The sequence below is a fragment of the Solanum verrucosum genome, unplaced genomic scaffold, assembly GCF_900185275.1.
Source record: "Solanum verrucosum unplaced genomic scaffold, falcon-dt-bn FXZP01000163.1, whole genome shotgun sequence".
Classification (NCBI taxonomy): Eukaryota; Viridiplantae; Streptophyta; class Magnoliopsida; order Solanales; family Solanaceae; genus Solanum; species Solanum verrucosum.
In genome coordinates, this window is record NW_026020379.1 from 467,027 (window position 1) to 488,182 (window position 21,156).

At 33.6% G+C, this 21,156-nt stretch overlaps 1 protein-coding gene and 1 pseudogene across 1 annotated transcript; both read right to left on the bottom strand.

Moving 5' to 3' along the window:
- LOC125839003 (uncharacterized) overlaps positions 1-21,156 on the bottom strand; it is a 58,217-nt pseudogene that overhangs the window by 21,697 nt on the left and 15,364 nt on the right.
- LOC125838939 (reticulon-like protein B6) lies at positions 9,981-12,517 on the bottom strand. Its single transcript, XM_049517941.1, has 5 exons — positions 12,253-12,517; positions 11,194-11,374; positions 10,966-11,107; positions 10,423-10,492; positions 9,981-10,337 (listed from the first exon to the last, which is right to left on the bottom strand). Exons 1-5 carry the CDS (start codon positions 12,479-12,481, stop codon positions 10,168-10,170), a joined length of 792 nt encoding a protein of 263 aa, XP_049373898.1. The 5' UTR covers positions 12,482-12,517; the 3' UTR covers positions 9,981-10,167.

Here is a 21,156-nt window from a genome sequence, read left to right on the forward strand (position 1 = left end):
ACCAGTTGAGGTTCTTGATCGTCAGGTTAGAAGGTTGAGAAATAAAGAAGTCGCTTCAGTCAAGGTTTTGTGGAGGAGTCAGTCAGTAAAGGGAGCTACTTGGGAAGTAGAAGCAGCCATGAAGTCCAAGTATCCTCACCTCTTTCCTTCCGATTCCATTCCAGCTTGAGGTAATAGTTTCTCTTCAATTTTTCAGTCATTCATGTGAAAATTCAGTCTTAGAATCATGTTCCTTCAGTTGTACTTGCATTTTTAGCGTATTTGCATGTTCTTGGAACTCAGTTCAGTCAGAAATTCAGTTCTCAGTGTTTAGTGGTAGGGATTGCAGCCCTCTCCCTCTATTTCAGCTAGATTAGTCTTCATTCGAGGACGAATGGTCCCAAGGGGGAGATAATGTAACACCCCGTATCCGAAAATAGAGATTTTAGATTTCTGGTGTTACAGGTGGCACTCACGGACACCATCCACGGACCGTAGATGGACTCACGGTCCGTCCTGCAGGTCCGTGGTTCGTAACAGAAAACTTCCCCAGAACTCAGTCAGAAAATTTGGCTAAGTGTTGACCCACGGCCGGACTTACGGTCCGTAAGTCAGGTCACGGACCGTAGTTCGTGTCCGTGGATCGATGCCCCAAAAGCCCAGCTTCAGTCCCGAACTACGGTTGACCAGCACGGACCATCATTCGATCCACGGTCCGTAGGTCTGAAAATTCTGATGGGTCAACTTCAGATGGTCATAACTTTTAGCAAAAATGAATTATGTGTACCATGACCTATGGTTAGATAGATAATTGAATTATCTTTCCAACTCCACCGAGTTTGCTAAATTCCGACCTTCGAGTAAAAAGTTATGCTCGTTTTAGTGTAGGCCTGTCGAACAGACTTGACTTACGGACGCAATCTACGGACCGTAGATTGACCTACGGCCCGTAGGTCCAATCCGTAGGTCACTCCGACAGCAGTTAATTCAGGGGTCCTTTGGTCTTTTTCTATTTCGTTTAACCCCTAAGATACGCGTTTAGACCCTAAATCATGATGTTTTAATTAGTTTAAGCCTAAAAACATAACTAGAACTTACCTAAGTCAAATCATTAATCAAACTTAGAAGAATTAGAACGTTAAAAGGAGAAAAGAAGTCAAGAACACTAGTTCAAGAACGCAACAAGTTTCCTTCAGTTCCAGCCCCGAAATCGAAAGATTTCTCCGTGGAATTCGTCACCAGGTATGTGGGATTTCACTAGTGGGTTCCTTTCGCCCATTAGGTCCCTAGAATTCAGTCAGATTCTTGATTCCATGATTATGAACATACTTAGAGTTTCTAGAATTATAGCAGATCATCATGAATTAGTTATTTAAATGTTCAAAATCAGATTATCATGTTATTGCTCAGTTTATCGCATGAATTTCAGAACCCTAGCTATGTATTTGTTTAGTTCTTGAATTACACATGCTAGGTCAGATATTTCAGTATTCAGTTTTACATGCCTCAGTTTATGAATGCATCATTATTAGATTAATTGTTGCATTCTCAGTTTGCATGTTCAGTTCGAGCTATCCAGTATTTACAAAAATTCAGTCATAACCAGTTAACTACTTAATTTATTGGGAGTAGCATAATACCGAGTTGGACTAGGGTTTCAGCGTACCTAAATAGTCTCAGAACTACGAGCCACGTAGGTGTAAGTCCCCTCTGTGGGCAACATCAGTTTAGTGATCACGCCAGTATGTCTTTATACCTCTGGCAGGGTATATTGGGTCCTCTCGATGGGGCGTATACATCGGACTCCACATTTAGCTCATGTGGTTTTATGTCGGTTATTAGTAGCTCCCACAATTCAGTCAGATTCTAATGCATTGACCATTTATCAGTATATTCAGTATTCAGTCTCAACATGTTATAAATTGGTCATTGTATTCAGTTAGCTCAGCCTTCAGTATCTATATCATGTTCAGATTATTTCATTACTTTATTGTTTTGTTCAGTTATATGTTATTTCAGCTTTACTCTATCCTGCATGCTCAGTACCTTTCAAGTACTGATGCATACGTGCGCTACATCTTCTTGTGATGTAGGTTCAGGTTCTCAGCATCCAGATCACGCTTAGATCGATTCCCGATCTTCAGTTCAGCAGAATCAGTTGGTGAGTCCTCATTCTTCGGGGACAATAGTCATGAGTTTTTTTTCAGTACTTTAGTCATTTAGTTTCAGTTTTGCTAGACTTAGCTAGTGCATGTCCCAACATTTCTAGTCAGTTTAGAGGCTTATTTCAGACATAGTTAGATTCAGCTTAGTGTTTTGAGTTTGATATTTCTTTTGTATTAAACTCTCAGATTTGCTATATTCAGTTATAGTATATGGGTATTCCCCATATTTTCAGATTTATTTATGAATTAGCTTCCGCATCAGTTTATTTTCTTTAGTATGCTCATGATCATGCCTGCAGGGTTAGCTTGGGATCACTTGTGGTCCTAGGTCCCGTGTCCGCGTCTTGGGGGTAGCTCGGGGTGTGACAACTTCGATTAATTCTTTGCTCTTAAGGCGCGACATGGCGCCCATCCTTGCAATAAAAAAAGGAAATCGCGGATCAGGGATAAAATTTCAGCGGTTGTGGCAGGTGCAAAGCTGTTCGAGCTGCTCTGGCAGAGGAGGAAGACCCGGAAAGCTGTACTATTGACGCTATGAGTTGCTTTCCGTGTATTCGTGGACGTTGGAGCTGTCGTTTGCTTTTCCATGTTCACGCCGCTTTGATTGTGAATGTTGCTGTTTGAGATCAACGCTTGAGACTTCTGGGTTTTTTTTGGAATAAGGAATGGGGTCGGGTCAGGTTATTGGAGTGGGTTTGGGCTGGGGCGCTGGAGTTGGGCTGAAGAAATTAAAGGGAACTGAGGGAGTGGGTTGGGAAAGGAAAATTGTGGACTGTTGGGTGGTGCTGCTGAATGGTTATTGGGCTGCTGGAAATTCTGGATGGATGGCCCAAATTTGATCTTTTGATGGGTTTAAATTGAGATTAGAAAAGGGAAAATTACGTGGAAAGACCATCCTTAAGACTTAACTACATAAATAATAGCACTTTTTCAGTATTACAAATATGATTATTTTTTTACATATATAGCAATTTAAAGAAGTTGAAAAGATAAATAGATATATTAATTATCTATATTTATTAAATAAAAAAGAGTACGATTGGTCACACTATTTGGGCAGTTATCAAAGTTTCTATCTCTTATTATTTTTAAATTGTAGGCAATGTGATTTACAACATTTTGGAGTATCTCCTTTTTCATATACAACTGACCTTCTTTAATGTATTTATGAAATCTGTTGTCAATTATACCATCCTCGTCAATTTCTATTTCATCGCGGGAGTAGTTTCCATGTATTGGCATAAGTGATTCAGTGAGTTGAACACGTTGTACCAATTGCATATCCTGGCTAGAATTTGAAGTTGAATTATTAGGAATCGAATTTGACAAAATTTCGTCACAATTTTTCTCCTTCAATGCTATACACAGAGGAAAATTAGTGAAGCAACATTTTCTCTTCAAATCCAAAAACCATCTCAAACTCCTATTGTTGTATATCTTCATTGGAGTATAATTCTGCTTCACGGAATATTTATTTTCAATTGTATCCATAGAAGCATAAATACCAAGTATCTTCGTTATTTCATCAAGAATGGTATCCAAATTCGAACTCTCTTTTAGTGTCAAGCCATCAACTATGAAATTGTTGAAATTGTGTTCATTATCCCATCCACCGCTGTGTTGAACCAAAATTACAATTTTTTCTTCCATGACAGAAATTTAGATTGGTTAATATGTGTATTTTTCAGTTTGAGAAAAAAAAAAACTTGTATGCTTTATATGTAGAAGGAAGAGATCATCGATGTAATAGAATTCTTATAGATAAAAGGTAGTTATTGTTAGCATAAATAAAGGAACTGCAGAGTTGTGGTACCTTGAATCTCTACTTTATCTTACCCATGATCTATTCAGAATGTGAAAAGGCTATAGAAGTAAATATTAAATATGTCATAATTGTTATTCATTGAATAAGGCCATATATATGTAATTATTTATAAAAAAGTGTCTACTTATATATTTTTCCCATTAGAAAATGGGTATGTTTGTAATAAAACATAGCCAAGTGTATTACGAAATTAGCTCAAAAATTGAATGTTATGTAGTGAATTTGGCTAAAATTTAAATGAGATGAATTAATATAATTAATTTATGAGCTCTTTAATCTTAATGAAATAAAATGATTAGTTTAACCATAAACTGATCGATTTACCTATAAACCTATTAGTCCAAAATTAAAACCATAATTCAAACTAGAACTAAATTTAATAAAAAATATTTATTTTAACAAAGTAAAATCTTTGATGTGATTTTCAAACATTTATAAAATATACTAATTACGTATATAATTGTATGAAATGTATTTATCATTCGAAATACGATAAAAACCGACATAAATTATTTAAAACAACCTTGAAACTATTCGAATTTTATAAATCTATTTATTCTAAATCATTTGAAAATTAAGAAGCTCAAAAATTAATTATTATCGAGAAGGATCAAAATTGGGTGTCAACAATAATCATAAACTAAATGCTAAAAATAACAAATGCACCTTTAAAACTGGATGTCACAAGTACAACAACCTTTAAAATATCAATACAACTATCTAGAAATGAGAAAGATAAAATAATTAACCGTAAAAGGATCAATATATAATAAACACGTATTTTATTGTGTTATTTTATGTCTAAATCTACCAATTTTTTGCATTATATCTTAAGAATTTTGTAGAGTTTGTCGAAAGCTTTCCAATGATATGTAGATCACAGTTTGTAATCTTGCATGAGTAATAGAATTTTATTTAAGGAGCAATGACTTAGGAAATGTGCGTACTTGATTCTATTTGTCAGTTAAATTTTTCTATTTATTAATTATTTTGTTAACTGAACCTTTCAATTCACGAAAATACAATATTTAACATCCCTCTAACTATTGACCTAACTTATGCGACATCAATATTGTTTAGTTGGAAAAATGCATGATTATACCCATTTTAAAGCAAGTATATATAATATTTTATGCTAAAAATAATACAATTTAATTTTAATTTTTTTTAAAAAATCATCTTTTTCTTCAATCATCCCTCCACCCGCACCCTTCACCCCACCCAAAAAAAAACATTTTTCTTCTCTATCCCTCTCCTCCTCCTCTTCTTATTCAGCTCACTCACCCCACCCCCAACCCTTCGGTCTGCCTCCACTCCCACCCTTTCTAAATAGGACTAGACATAAAATATCAAAAATCGAATTATTGAATCGAATCAAAATATTTGGTATTTGGTAATTCGGTATTTGATATGGTATTTGGGAGTAAAATTTTAAAATTATGGTATTTGAGTTTAGGTTTGGTATGAGACATTAGTATCATTTGGTATTCAATATTTCCCGAATACCAAATATTTACTTAATGAAGGTCATATATCAACATATCTATTACTCATTAGTATAAGTCCAAAGAGAAAGTTAAAGAATAAGCATGAATAATCCAAATACATGTCTTTTGGTTGCATCAATTTGCTTTTCTTGTGTCTTCTTACTTGTTGATCTTCTTTTATATCGTGCATTCACATAAAATAATAATAATGATTTGAGTAATAGTATTAACTTTGTAATACAATCGACTATAACTTCAATATGGTATTATCGAATACCGTACCAAACCGAAGTTTAATTTACCGTTTCCCGAATTACCAAATCGAAATTTAAAATTTTGATATTTGATATCTACTTTTAAATTACTGAATCACCAAATCCAAAATTTGAGAAATCCGAATTGAATACCGAATGCTCACCCCTACTTCTAAATATTAGTTTTTCAGATTCTAAAATGTTGAGACCATTATTTGTATTAGTTGGATTCCAAGAAGAGGCATCGTATGAGTTAAAGTGAAGGGTGATGGTGGGTGTTGAAAAAATTAAAACTCCATCTCATAATCTCGAAGAATAACAAATGAGTATTGTAAATTTGTGAAATTAATTCAAAATTGTGATTGAGACTTGTTGGATTGTGTTGGTGAATTTGTAGTTGAAATTAATAAAGTGGATTCTCTCTCTCACTTCATATTCTTTTTACTGATTTTTCTCCTTAAATCACTCTAGCACAATCAGATTTCAAATTTTAAAAATTTTATATCTCCCTCTCAAATCGTGCTCCCAAAATTTTAGTGTAACTTTCTTGTGGTTTCATTTTATTTTTTCTCTTCTGACAGTTTCAATTTTTTGTTTTTGATTTGTATTTGTATATCTCTCTGATTTCTTTTAGTTTTTTTTTTAATTTTCTCCATAAATACTTACAAATCATGATTAAATAAACTCCTTCCAATACAATTATTTGAGGTGTATTCAATTTTATTTTATTTTAGATTTTCATTTGTATATGACGATGCAACAAGTTTTGTAGAATTTTAATTTAAAGGAAATGGAAAAAAGGATGATGGTTCAAGCGAGTTAAATAACGGAAAGCAAAAGAAATTGTATCTAACAACACATGATAATAAAAAACATCTGAAAAAGTATAAGATGAATCTAGGTCAATGGACCAAGATGATGGTGAAGAAATTAAGGCAATTTGTACCATTCATTTTGTATATTTTTTGTAATTTGTATTTTTATCAATTCATTTCACATTATGTTGTATACAATTTTATGGATTTAGCGTATCAATGTTTATTACAGTTTTTCGTCGCTTTTTGTATATTTTTAACAATTATATACAATTACTTTTTGTATTTGTATATTATCATCAGTAAATGTTCTTACTATTATTTGTATTTTTTTTTAAAAAAATAACTCCATTGATCATTGATGTGCAAAAACTTACAATTTGAGTTTGGCATACCAAACTTTGTACATGATCATTGAGGGGAGTTTACTAAGCCACAGGGGATCATAGATGATATGGGATGGTTTGTTCATTTTGATCTTGAAAGAGTGAATATCTCATTTGTACATATTGACTAGCCCCTTTACTTGATTGGGAAGCTCAGTATAAGAGTTGAAGGCATGGATTGACTCAAAATTATGACTCATGCTTACCAATTTATTACCTGGTCTATTGGCTTCTCGGAAACAATGCTTGATTTCAAATCCATGCTTTTCAACTAACTCTTGGATTTCATTGATGATGTGTAGAATCCTCCAAGGCACTTTCCATTCCTGACGCATTTGGTAATGATGAGAGAGACGGTTTCTCCAATGATCACACTGTGTTCATTATTTACACACCATTTTATCTCAAACAACATTGAAGTTGTTTCTGCCATGTTGGATGCTCCTGGTCCCAGAGGTATTGAGTAAGCACAAATAATTCTTCCTTCGTTGTTTCTGATCACTCCCCCTCCTCCACATATACCACGTAAACAACTTCCATTACTATTTAACTTAACAATGTGTGTGTGGGGAGGGGGGGTGGGTGGGGTTGTTCCATTTGATAGCTCTGGAAACTCTTTGCTCAATGTTTGCTTCACAAGCTTTGCAGATTGCACTCCATTCCTCTCCTAAGTTAGCTTTTTTAAACTTCATTTACAACCTGCACACTTACTATTATTTGTATAATTTCAGCGTTGTTGAGGTATTTGTATAATTTGGTTTGCATAGTTTTGTGATTTGTATTTCTATCAATACATTTCACATTATGTTGTATACAATTCTATAGATTTAGCGTATCAATGTTCATTACGGCTTTCTTACCTTTTTAGACATTATATATATTTTCAACAACTATGTACAATTGCTTATTTGTATTTGTATATAATCACCAACTATACGTAACAACTATTTATTTGTATAATTTCAACATTTATATACATTTACATATTTGCATATTTTAATCAATTGTGTTTGTGTGTGTATATATGTATTAAGTCATTTTTACATGTTTATTAGGAAGTTAATTTTTTTTTATTTGACAGAAGTCATATTTGGTAAGAAATTCTAATCATATACAATAATCATGATTTGTGTGATTGTTTTCCATTTTAATAACCTAAATTACCGCCTCATTAATTATGTTAAGAATTCAATTTGTATTACAAAAAAAAATTCCACCAAGATATACAATAGTTACGTTACGTAGTTATTTTAAAATCAAATGGGGAAGAATTTCATCTATTTGGCATAAATTTGATGCTTAATTTGTGAGCATGGTTATTTGAAAATATTCAGAAATTGCAAGTGACTTATTTGTTTTTTTATTTTTTTCTAACATACAATTTCTTACATGTCATTAAAAATGATGTGGAATTTCACGTGTAATCGATTGTGCTACATGCACACTAATCGAATGAGAAAAAAGTTTAAAATATTATGTTCTGATGGATTTAAAAATTTACTTGACAAAGTGATGAGTAGAACAACTAACAAATAAAATCACATACAAGAGTCCCGACTCATTTCACCATACTTAATCCCGAAAATTCGATAATTTGTTTTCCATGCAACATTTGCGCAGATTGAGTTGGAGGATTTGTTACTTATAATCTAATTTTCTATTTTTTATTAAAATTAAAAAGCGCCAAATTTTGAAGAAAAATCATTAGAATTGATGTATTTTATCACATAGATCAATTCTTTTAGAGCAACTTCCACCTATAATAAACATAAAAATCATATTTGTATGTTATAGCTATAGTTTGCATAATTGTGCTCTATAGCAAAATTTATGTTTGTTATGGAGCTTTTGATTTGCATAATTTGCTACAAACATCCAATTTTATACAAATTATTCAGTTTTGTATAAATTCATTTATACATTGTAATTTGTATAATAAGATCTGTATTTGTATAATTATAAGTGTATAGGACGAAAATATATGTATTTGTATTTGTATATACACTTTTCTCTCGCTTTATACAAACACAAACGCATTTTATACATTTTATACCGAAATGTATAAAATGGCTAATTGTATATCGAAAATGGATAATTGTACATCAAATCAGATGACAAAAAAGGGGATGTTTGTTGCGAATTACAATTAAAATAAACTATAGTTTTAACATTTAATTTGAATTAATAGTTTGCTATTTCATATAATTTTTCTTGAGCAACTTTTACATATAGCAAATATAAAAATTATATTTGTATATTATAGTTATAGTTTGCATGATTGCGCTCCATAGCAAATTTTATGGTTGCTATGGAGCTTTTGATTTGTTTAATTTGCTACAAACATCCAATTTTATACAAATTGTTCAGTTTTGTATAAATTCATTTATATATTGTAATTTGTATAATAAGATTTGTATTTGTATAATTATAAGTATATAAGACAAAAATATATATATTTGTATTTGTATATACACTTTTCTCTCGCTTTATACAAACACAAATGCATTTTTTTATACATTTTATACTGAAATGTATAAAATGGCCAATTGTATACCGAAAATAGTTAATTGTATATCAAATCATATGGCAAAAAAAGGGGATGTTTGCTGCAAATTACAATTAAAATAAACTATGGCTATAACATTTAATTTGAATTAATAGTTTATTATTTCATATGATTTTTCCATTCTTATGATTTTGTTTGGGTTACATCTGTGTATATGAACACATTCCTCATGTATATCTGTGTATATCGATACATATCAGAATGATATAAACGTAATATATAGAGATATACATGTGTAGCTAAAATGTTTGTCAACCTAATTTCAGCTTTGAATTTGGACTCCAAATCAGTCTAAATCATCTAATCTTTCTCAAAATTTGTATATCACATGATAGTGAAATTAATTAAGATACAAAGGTGTGGATTCATATAGGTGACCCCACGGACCGAGGCATAGCTATTTAATCTTGAGTGTATCAATTATTTATCATGCAATTAGATGAATATATAACAGATCAATAACTCAATAAATCAACTACCTTAAAATGTTGATACAAGGACCATAAACTAATCCTGCTGGACTTTCAATATATTGGCAAGTAGAGATCCCAGAAGGCAATAAAGTTCCAAATGCAGATAAATAAGATGCCTAAAGGCCGCCAATGTAAACACGAGAAATAGTATAGTAAAATTCTGAAAACTCACAGTAGCCAGAATATTCCTGCCCGACAAGTAGAGCTCACAGCACAACTACGCGTTTTTCTTATCTTTTAATGGCCCTATGGGAATTTTACTCAAAACTCTGGCATCAAAGACGGCGTATTGTTTCTTGATCTCCTGCATTGCTTTCTCAGCTAATGGATCAACTTTATCTTCATACTTCTCGTAAAGAACAGGGACAGTATGGAGGAGTACGAATACTGTTGCGTTGAGAGGAAGATGCAATCAGTATCAGTTTCGAACAGATAACAAATACAAAATGACCCCTATAAAATTTGCACTTACATATGTAGAACAGTGTCAGAAAGTTGCAGCAATTGCCGACAACTGAGAGGATCCATAAACCAGCAACGACCTGATAAAGTGAGTAATTTATGTGAACAAAGATGATTCCAATGAATTAACTGATATAGAATACCATAGTGACATTACTGAATGACATGTCACAAGCTCTTCTGGACCTATTTAAGAAAACTCGAATTGCTTAGTGATCCTAAGGACCTAATAATCAGAAAAGGAGGATAAACTTCAGTAAATAGGATAGTTCAGCCAACATAATTAGGCATAGGCAATCCGAAAGACAAAAGATAGAGCATTCGCAGAAAATACAAGCTAATAAAAACATCCAGTTGGAGTTTTCATTAGCTAAAAGAAGAAAACATCAGTCAAAGGAGCGAGGAGTCTAAGTACACATATGACGTGAAATCTAATGAGGATGAACAAGACAATCATAACCATTTTCTTTTTCAGCATGGCTGATGACAAAGGAGGAACAACAAAGTTTCAGGTAAACTTTATACAAGGAAAGATAGTAACTGAGCAACTTACAGCAAGGAACTTCTTCAGATCTTTCCCAGTTGCGATTTCTCGCAACATGCTAAGAGCACGGTTAATTTCAATACTCAGAGCTGAAGCAATCTCAAGTATTGGCTCCTCTGGAAGCTGAACTTCTGGGATGTGTGGACGTTTCCTATCAAAAGAATGCATAAAACTGTTTCCGACAAGTGGCTAAGCAAATTGCAGAATCAATCAATGCAAAATAAATTAGAAGCTCACTTGTTAATAAAGGTTGTTGCATTGGACCACAAGAATAAGACAGCAAGGGTGAAGATCAACAAGTGACAGACTAGACCAACCAGGAAGTACTCGAGCAATTCAAAAAGAACCCATATTGCAGTTGCTCCACCAAGTACACTAGCAGATATCTTCTTGTTCCTCCACAAGAATACATCAGCAGCTGCATAAAACCAGACATAATCAAACTGACATTTCTCTTCTCAAAAATCCAACTCATAGCACACCTTCATATAACTCTACGTACCATCCCCATAAAGCAACTAAACATCTTTATTTTTAAACCCCTCCCTGAGAGCTCCCACCTTATTGCTCCCTTGGTGACTCACTTACTATCACAACAACCCCCTCTTGTCAACCAAAATCAGATCGCAATAGCCTAAAGTCCATTACTCATCACTTCACTCTTACAAGGAGATGCTTAAACAAAATCAAAACTTAGCCTCATCTGAATGCTATAACACTTGAAAAAGTATTCCACTAAAGAACTTCAACACAAGCCTGACATATATATATATATATATAACTAATAACATATTTGATCTCAACATTCCTTAAGATATTTTTTAGTAACTCACAAATTACTGTTTTCAGCTTCCAACCAAACACGATAGATAATAGACCGATCCCTCTAACCTTCTCAACTTAAATACTAGAGTTGATTTACTACAACTCAGTAGTATCAGCCTACCACAAATAACACTTTTGCATTGCTCTACCCGACCAAAGTCCTGGCAAGCAGATGCTTCAAGCTAGTGTTTGGCCATAAATTTTGAAAAATTATATATGTTTGCCATGAAATTTGATCTGATTTTGAAAATCTAATTTTCAAATATTTTCAAGTTTCCAGAAATTGGCTCATCAAGTTTGAACTTCAAAATCTACAGCCAAACAGGAGCTAAGATACTTCAAAACCCTAAACCCTAATCCATCACTCAACAATCAATCACTTAACCCTAAAGTTTGAAATCATTAAATAAATAAATATACAAAATTGAAGCAGCTGGTAAGTGGTAACAAACTAAAGTTCAAGTAGTATACGTTTGCCTCCACCAAAAACATGGTGAACTGACTTTTCTCTTCCGAACAGCCGCCAAATCTTAGCCTTAACCGACGACGGCGACGGCGACGGCGACGCTTCCGGCGCGGCAGCAGGTTTCACCTCTGAATCTGAATCGGACGACGAGGAACGGTCGAAGTGAATCTTGTCAGCTATTTTCTCCATCAACGATTCTTCTTTGTGCTCTGAATGCTCAACTTGCTCTGCCATTTTCAGTGTGGATCGGAGCTCCGATTCGATTACTGGAAAATTGAAACAGTGAAGAATTAAGTGAGTTTATATATGTCGGGAAAAGGAGGAGGGACCGGACATCCGAACCACTAGGTACGGGTTACCGAGCCTGAATTAAAAGTTCAACTTGTGAGGGAATTTTTTTTTTTTTTCTGATCAGACAAATTAATTTACCTTTTGTAACATTAGATTTAAATTTTGAAAATATTCACCGCGGGTAAGTGTTGCCATGAATGAGATTTCTCTAAAGTAGAAATTTTAATGAAAATTTTAAAATTAAATTGTTTCTAGTTATAGTAAGGTGACGCGAGTAATATCTAACGGTTGTTGAGTTTTAGTCTGGAAAATACTCATAACTCGATAAAATTGAATTTACAAATTAAAGTATTTTTGTCTTATTGGAGTAGATTTGAATTTTGAAAATATTTACCTTAGTCAGTTTAGTGAAAGTAAGAGAATTTTACATTCTTAAATATAAGTTTTGAAAATAAGGGTCTTTTATAAATGAGAAAATACATAAAATTCCCCCTGAACTTGACAACAAAATTTACTTTAACATTTTAACTTTACGAGTAATTATTACCCCTAATCTCTTTTCAAGTGAATTTAATATCACTCTAAAAATATAATACCAATCTCGCAATGGCAAGTGCATTCCACGCACGCCATGTCATTGCTAGTGTAACATCTCACAATTTGAAATGGCTAGAAAGAAGCTAAGAACTGGAAATATTCAATTTTTGGAAATAATGAAAATCTGGAAATTTGTTTAAGTTAGGAAAAAGTTGAGTTTTGGCCAACTTCAAATGGCTATAACTTCTAGCTCAGAATGAGTTAGAGGTACTTCCAGATATGGTAGGAAAGATCTTGGAATTATCTTTCCAACGCCGCTAAGTTTGCACGATTCCAAGTTCGTATGAGGCAGTTACGCCCAATGTTCAAATAAAGAAATGTCCAATCCGGATTTTTGAAGGGTATTTCAGTCCTTTCCTTATCCAATTAATTTAGTTCGTTTTAGTGAATTAATTATGGGTTAAATCAGAATGAGATCAATTTAGTCAATTGGAAATTCACGCTAGGGCTTGGAGAAAAGAGAAAAGAGGAGAAAGGAGAAGAAAAGCTCAAGGTTCGCCAAAAATGATCGATTTTGGTTGTGATTCGCCAAGGAATTCATATTACAAGGTATGTGAGTCTTTCATAGCATTGGGTTCATTCACCCACGTGCCAAACATGTTTAGTTCAGCGAAATCCGTCCTAAAAGAGTTTGAAAGTTGATGTTCTTGACATGTATTCTTGAATTTGAAGGTTGTTCTTGAATTGGGATGAATTGAGGAGTTTCTGAGATCTTTGAGTCGAATTATAGAGTTGTTTTGAGTTAGGTTCTTAGGTACATATGTTGAGTATCTGAATCTAAAGAGTTATTGAGAAAAATAGTCGAGTTTAGGCGAATAAGGGCTGGAAAATGAAGAAGGAAAAGTCGAGCAGGTTTTGGCACGCAAGTCCGCGTCACGGACTTGCTTTCACAGTGCACAAAAAGTTGCTCCGCGTCACGGTTAGGACGCGGACTCATGTCTCAAAATTTAATTTCGTGAGTAATTATTTAAAACACCTCCGCGTCGCGGACTTGTTCCAAGACGGTGATTTTGTGACTTTTCTAATGTTTAGCTATTTAAGATCATTCCTGAACATCATGTGATCCTTCATATCACAAATCAAAATCCTTGAATCCATAATTCAATAGGACCAGTTAAGAGTCAAGTCAAGAGCAGTTAAGATCAGAGACTAGAGAAGTTTTTAAAGTTTTCCAAAAGTCGTTTGCAAACGTTTTAACTTTGTTTTAAGACTTAAGTTTTGAGTTCAGTAAAGAGTAAAGCTTGAAGTTCATTTCTTCAAAAGTATATGGGGACTATGTATTCCCAAAGGGTTTAAAATGTTTTCACATTTAAACAAGAAAGGAAACCTTGATTTCCAAAGAGCATTCGGGCTAGTTTTCATAAAAGAGTAATCGTTTTCTAAATGAGTAAGAGGGGAAACTTCGATTTCCAAGGTTGCCTTTGAGCTAAATTTTTGAGCACTAATCTCAAATCACAGAAGAAGTATGTTTTTTTAAAAAACATAAAGAGCTAGTATTATATTTTGGGAGTAGTATTGAGCACCGATATGGGGGAGCGTTCAGAGAACCCCTAGCCCCCATAAACCATGTAGCCATCATGGGTAAAAAAGGGTCATACTTTTTAGATGAATCCTTTAACGCTTTTAGGCATAGACTAGTGGATCTACTTAGTGAGTTAGGTCTTATACCCCGGCAAGGTATAGGATGGTCCTTGGCAGCGTGAGGTAAAGTGTTGTATCATCACTATAGCTCTTAAGTGATGGTTGTCGGTTAGAGAAACTCCCACAACAGCATTTTATATTTTTATATACATCAGAAATATTTGTATTTTCATATACAAACAGAGTGCATATTGTATCTTTGCATACATACAGAGTTATTATTGTATTTCTAAATACATAGAGTTGACATCATGTTTTAAACAACTTTTCTTTATGTTGCACTTGTTTTTAAACTGCTTTATATTGAAATGAGTTCTGTAAGTTTAGTTAAGTTATTCAGGAGTTGAGTAAAGCCAAGGTAAGTGTTTCTTTCAGATTTTTTCCAAGCTTAAGTTATGTTTAGCATTCCAACTCGCATACTCGTACATTCAATGTATTGATGCCAGTTGACCTGCATCATCTTATGATGCAAATGTAGGTAACCAGGATCAGCATCCAGCGCATCGTTGATTCAATTGAGCTTTAGAGTTGTTGGTGAGCCTCCTTACTTCCGGAAGATTTCCCTTTTTCATTACTTTATCATTTTATTTCATTAGGATGTCGTGGGTGTTGACACCAAATTTTGTCCCTCCTTTCTTCTAATTTATTTTGTTGAGCTTCTAAGTTGCTAATAAGTTGAATAGTTTATAATTCGCTATTATTTTCCATTTATCTCCACTGCTATCATAATTATCTATATTACTTTAACTTTTATTATTTTTATGATTATCATCTTTGTATTATCATTTTCACTATTTTAAAATTATATATTTTTATTTTCGACATTACTATTATTACTTTATTGTCGTCTTCTTTAAAATAGATTGTCGTTACTTTATTTCAAGTTTCGTCCTTACTAAAAATTTTATATAATGTATTTATACTAGTTAGAAGCTCAAAAGAATTAATATAAGAAAGAAAAGGACCATAAAATTGGACCTAATCGAATTCCAATCGGATCAACTATTCAACCCCTTTTTTTGTGTCAAATCTGTCCAAAATAGGCCCAAATTCGCTAGCCCATTTAAAATATATCAGAAAATCTTCAACCCTAATATTATTCTAAACTCATCAGCCACAGTTCTCTCCAAAATGTCACTTTCTCCTTTTCCATTTACGTGCAAAGCTACATTTAGCTTTCAACATGGACATACTTTGGTTTCTCTATTTTGCTAAAACTCTTCTCACTCTTTTTTTTTCAACAGCTTTCTCAGCAACTTTTTCTCTTTGAGCACTCAAAAGATTTCAAATCCTTGGCCTATTATGAAATATGTAGACCTGGAATACAAAGAGATTTCAGCATTTCTTTGGCTTTATTTTGGATTATTATGAACGGTCATTTCGAATTCAAACAACCATGTTCAAACTCCCGCTCAAACATATCTTGATCTGAATTTTGGCCTATAAATACATCTCAAACTCTCAGCCAAAAGCACCTTTGAACATTGGAAAATTTTCACCTTTCTCAAAGGCCAGAACACTTGCAAGAACACCCACGAAAAGTATTAGTTGCCTAGCTTCGAAATACTTTCATACGTGTTTCAGTTTTAGCAAAGGTTGTTCATCCTTGCTCGTTTTGAAATAGCGAGTTTGGGATTCTAGATCGACAACACCCTCAGTTCACTGCCCCATAATCGGTAATCTCGACCGCTTTACTTTGTTATATTTTACTCTTTTATCCAGCTGACCAGCGTGTTCGGTATTAGTTTCTATATGAAAAATGACAAATGATATATTTTTTTTGATGCTTGTGGTTCATATTCCATGTCTGTAGCTTCAAATAAATGATTATGTACATGACTCTGACTCTAACTTTCTTATCATATTTTTAAACTTTGCATAGATAACTCTATTTATTTTGTATTGTAGAAAAGCATGAACTTAGGATCAATTTTTGAATCTACTAGTTTGACGATTTAAATCCCTGACTCAGTTCTTTTGGAAATCATGATTAAGATTTCGTTATATGATAGATACACTATATAAAATAATTATTTTTAACCATCTTTAACTAAATGAATTAATTAGTAGTCTTGTATAAATAATGTTATTTGTCCCTATTACTGTAAATGCCAACTCTCTTTAATACAATCCTAGGATCATGGTTATGAGATTATGTATATTTAAGTAGACCATAAATTGTCGTATTAGGGAGATGAAGTTGATGCTCTGAATTTGTTATATGGCTATAATCCTTGTTGCGCTTCTCCCGTATAATTGTTTTCGTTTTAGTTTGCTTATTGTTATTTGCTAGAAATTTCATTGTTCATTTTGATACTTAGCCATTACATGCTTGCTAATTTTTATTTCTTTTCTTATCTTTGTTTACATGTACATAGTAGTTGAAGAGTCTCACCGTGAGACTCAACGACACCATTGTCATACGGAGCTTGCATAAACCGAACATGGGATTGACCACTCGTATTTTTATAAAACATTTACTCGCGTTTCCTATTTCCAGAAACCTATCTGTACAAAATTAGTTGTCTAGCTTATTATTTACCTTTATGCTTGCTTAATTATTTGGTTTGCTATGATGCTTTTTTTTTTTACAATCTAGACATGTTTGATCTCTACTTGAATACTTTATTAGTGAATTGCATATAGTTTAATAACTTGAATTGAAAACAATCAGCTTGTTCTCTAGAGTCATGTTTAATACTAAAAAAAAAAAGATTTCAATTACCTATTATCTTTTAACTACTCGTGAGTGTAAAACTAATCAATGATTCTTGTTTTAACTTTGGTCATGGACTTACACTTTTTCCTAAATAGATCGATATATTTTAATATTAGCTACAATTGTTTAGCCTCACAAGATCTTACCATTTTGAATAAAAATAATTAACTTCATATTTTTCTATAAAAACAAAAGAAGCAACTAACTTATATTCTTTTAAGCCTAATTAGCAAATTGTTTGTTTTTACATTTGGATTAGCCCATTACTTTCTGTCAAATCCCACTGAAACTATTTTTGTTACTTAAATGATAATACATATTCATTCACTTAGCAGTTTAAACTTGTTTCTTACCTCTTTTACTTAGCCTAATTAAATTTAAGTTCGGTCGGTTAACCATTTTTAATGAATCTTAAAGGATGCCTAACTCCTTCCCTTTAGATTAGTTGAACCCTTACCTAGAATCTTAAGTTTAGTAAACCTTAAAATGAAGTTAACTTTAGGCATGACTTTAATCAATTTTAGGTGCCCTAATTCACCCTAAATAATTAGGTGGCGACTTCTTAAATTAGTTATTAATTTGAAAATCATCAAAATGTAGTACACTATTTTGACCCGGTTAAAATGGGGTATAACAGCTTGACGACTTCACTGGGACTTAATAGGTTCTAACCACAACAGATTTAGTTTAATTAGACTTTTATGTGCTTACTTTAATTACATTATTTGTTGTAAACTGTTTTTACATGCAACTGATTGTTTGTTTGCTTTGAATTATTTTCACATGATATAAATTATTTATTAGCTATAAATTATGTTTACATGCTATAAATTGTTTGTTTGTTATAAATGATTATGTGTTACTGCTTTTCTTAACTATCATTCCGTTCATATTTCTCCACTTCTTGGAAATTCACACTATCACACATACACGCGAGGTGTGTTTTGCGCACCCGCAAATTTCTTTCAAAATTCCAAAATTTAGGAGAGTTGGCATATGCGCGGGGTCCGGATCTTTTTCCGTGTGACCGCGTAGCCTTCTCACTCGAGTAGTCCACTCGGGAACCTTGTGTCTAGTAAAACCCACTCCTAGTTTACCTAGAGTAGAGCTAAACCAACACACTTTACAAGGAGCATATTTCATGACCTAAGAGACTTTATACCCTTGGTGTATTAAGTCCATTAGTCGACTTTACCTTAAATGTCCAAGTGGGTTTTCGACCCCAAGTGACGACCTATCATTATTTATGTGCATATTTGAGAAATATTTATGCCTAAATATGGACCATTTGCTCTAATTAATTAAACTTTAGGGATGGTATAACTAACCTTTCTGTGACAGATGCAAAGACTTTACAATGAAATACAATAAGTGGTGATCTCACCAAAAGAAACCAAGAAGGACAGACATACTAGAATTTCTTTTACTTTAGGAAATACTTTACGTTGTATTTATTAGACATGTAATAAATAATTTCATTATCTAGTACTTTATTTTTGGAGAAATAAAATTGTTTAATTAATCAAGAGCAGTGGGACGACATATTATGGCAAATATACTTCTTAAATTTACGTTAGGTCAACCTCTGGCACAAAGAGGTCACAAGCATATTAGGACACGTTTACATGTTATCTTTGTGATATATTTGAATTTACTTGATGACTTGTTTACATGTTATTCTTACAACTTCTTTGACTCTACTTGATGACTTGTATGCTACGCGATTTATTTGAATTATGTGAACATGACTTTACTTTTACATTTAAAACTAACATTATTTCTGTCTTATTATTTTATTTTATTTTTATTTTTTCCCTACCAAAGTTGATTCGTGTTGACAATCGAGCTGGTCGACCATCCTTACTTCACAAGGTCTAAGTCATCGACATTACCTCGGTGTAGTTGGGCTATTACAATGACTAATCCAACCGCGTCTGATCAAATTGGTCCAGGACATATCATGGTTCCTAATGACTCTCCAGAGACTTTCGAAGATCGAACCACTATTCAACATAATGAACATATCGCCCGCTTGACTCAAAAGATTGAGGATTTACGTAGTAAACTAACTCGGGTTAGGGACTTGACCAATTTATCCATCACACTCCAAAGTCCACTTCCTGAACCTAGAAGTATCGCACCAAACCTACCTTATTTTCCATCATTTGATTCACCAGTTCCTGAACACTTCCCTCCGCAACAACCTTCGCCAACCAACAATAACCTTCCTCCAACTACTCCCGCAAATCCACCAAATTTGCTACCCATCTACACTCTTTCACAAAGTCAACCACCTACCTACACTACCTATGTTACTCCTCCTAATCCACCAGTCAACCCACAAAATCAACCTCCAACTCATACTCCTTACATTTCTCAACCCATTAACACATATCCATAAGCTACAACTACTCCCGTAAACCCATCAAATCCATCACCTCCTGTTCAAAATATCCCCATTGTCCAAACTTATCCAGCCCAACATATACAAGGGGCACATATTGCCAATCCTTATGTGCATGTTCCTCCGATATATGCAGTGAAAACTCAAACCTATACCAATCCAATATCGGTCAAGTTTCAACCCGAGGTAGATCAATATGAGGAAATGGAGAAGGATATCAAGGTAAAGGCCGATGATGTGTTAGCTAGAGAGATTCGCGATCTTAAGGAAGTAATGAGAAATCTCCAAATTACTAGGGGAAACAAAAGCCTAGAATATGAGGATCTCTGTGTGCAACCTGACATTGATTTGCCTGGAATTGGTGATCCTCATACACATCTAAGGGCGTATTGTGACAAACTGGTAGGAGTGAGGAGAGACGAGAGGGTCAGAATGAAGTTGTTCATAAGAAATTTATTTGGTGAAGCTCTTGCTTGGTACACACAACAATATCTCCATAAATGGCGTGGTTGGAGTGATATGGCACAAGACTTTATGGATCGATTCAAGTTCAATATCGACATCATACCAGATAAGTTCTACCTCACTAAGTTAAAGAAGAAGTCTACTGAGATATTTCGTGAGTATGCTCTACGTTGGAGGTCAGAAGCAGCTAGAGTCCAACCACCGATGAGTGAAAGTGAAATGACTGCTACCTTCCTTGAATCCCAAGATAACTGTTTTTACTATGAGAAAATGATAACCATGATGGGACAAAAGGTCACAGAAATCATTAGAATAGGAGAAATTTTGGAAGAAGGGATCAAATTAGAAAGAATCCAAGACTTTACAGCCTTGCATGCTGCAAGCAAAGCGATTCAATATGGTTCTATTAATGGGAACAAAAAGAAGAAAGAAGATGTATCTGATGTCATGATTGACCAAGGACGTAGACCAAGTCAAGTTCCTTCCTACCTAAATCAACCACATCAACCCATTTACCCTTACCAATTTGGTGAATCTTCACAAACTCTCTATCATTCTCCATCAACTCCTTACCATGTCTACAACACCCAGACAAACTACTATCAACCTTGAGCTCCCACTTATAGTAAACCACATTCATACCAATCAGTCCAAGCTTCAACTTTTCAAAATCGACCATATACCGCACCTAGAGCTCGTCCAAATCATGAAATCAAAACCACTCGCAACTACACAAAAATAGCCGAACCATTGGCTCAGTTGTTTGAAAGGTTGAAAACAGCAGGAATGATA

What these genes read in the sequence shown, in the direction of transcription:
- LOC125838939 (XM_049517941.1), bottom strand. Translation starts at nt 12,481, where the DNA reads ATGGCAGAGCAAGTTGAGCATTCAGAGCACAAAGAAGAATCGTTGATG. An exon ending in TGTTTTTGGTGGAGGCAAAC is followed by an intron (nt 11,375 to 12,252) that starts GTATACTACTTG and finishes GGTTTTATGCAG; the next exon opens with CTGCTGATGTATTCTTGTGG. An exon ending in GCAACAACCTTTATTAACAA is followed by an intron (nt 11,108 to 11,193) that starts GTGAGCTTCTAA and finishes TTCTTTTGATAG; the next exon opens with GAAACGTCCACACATCCCAG.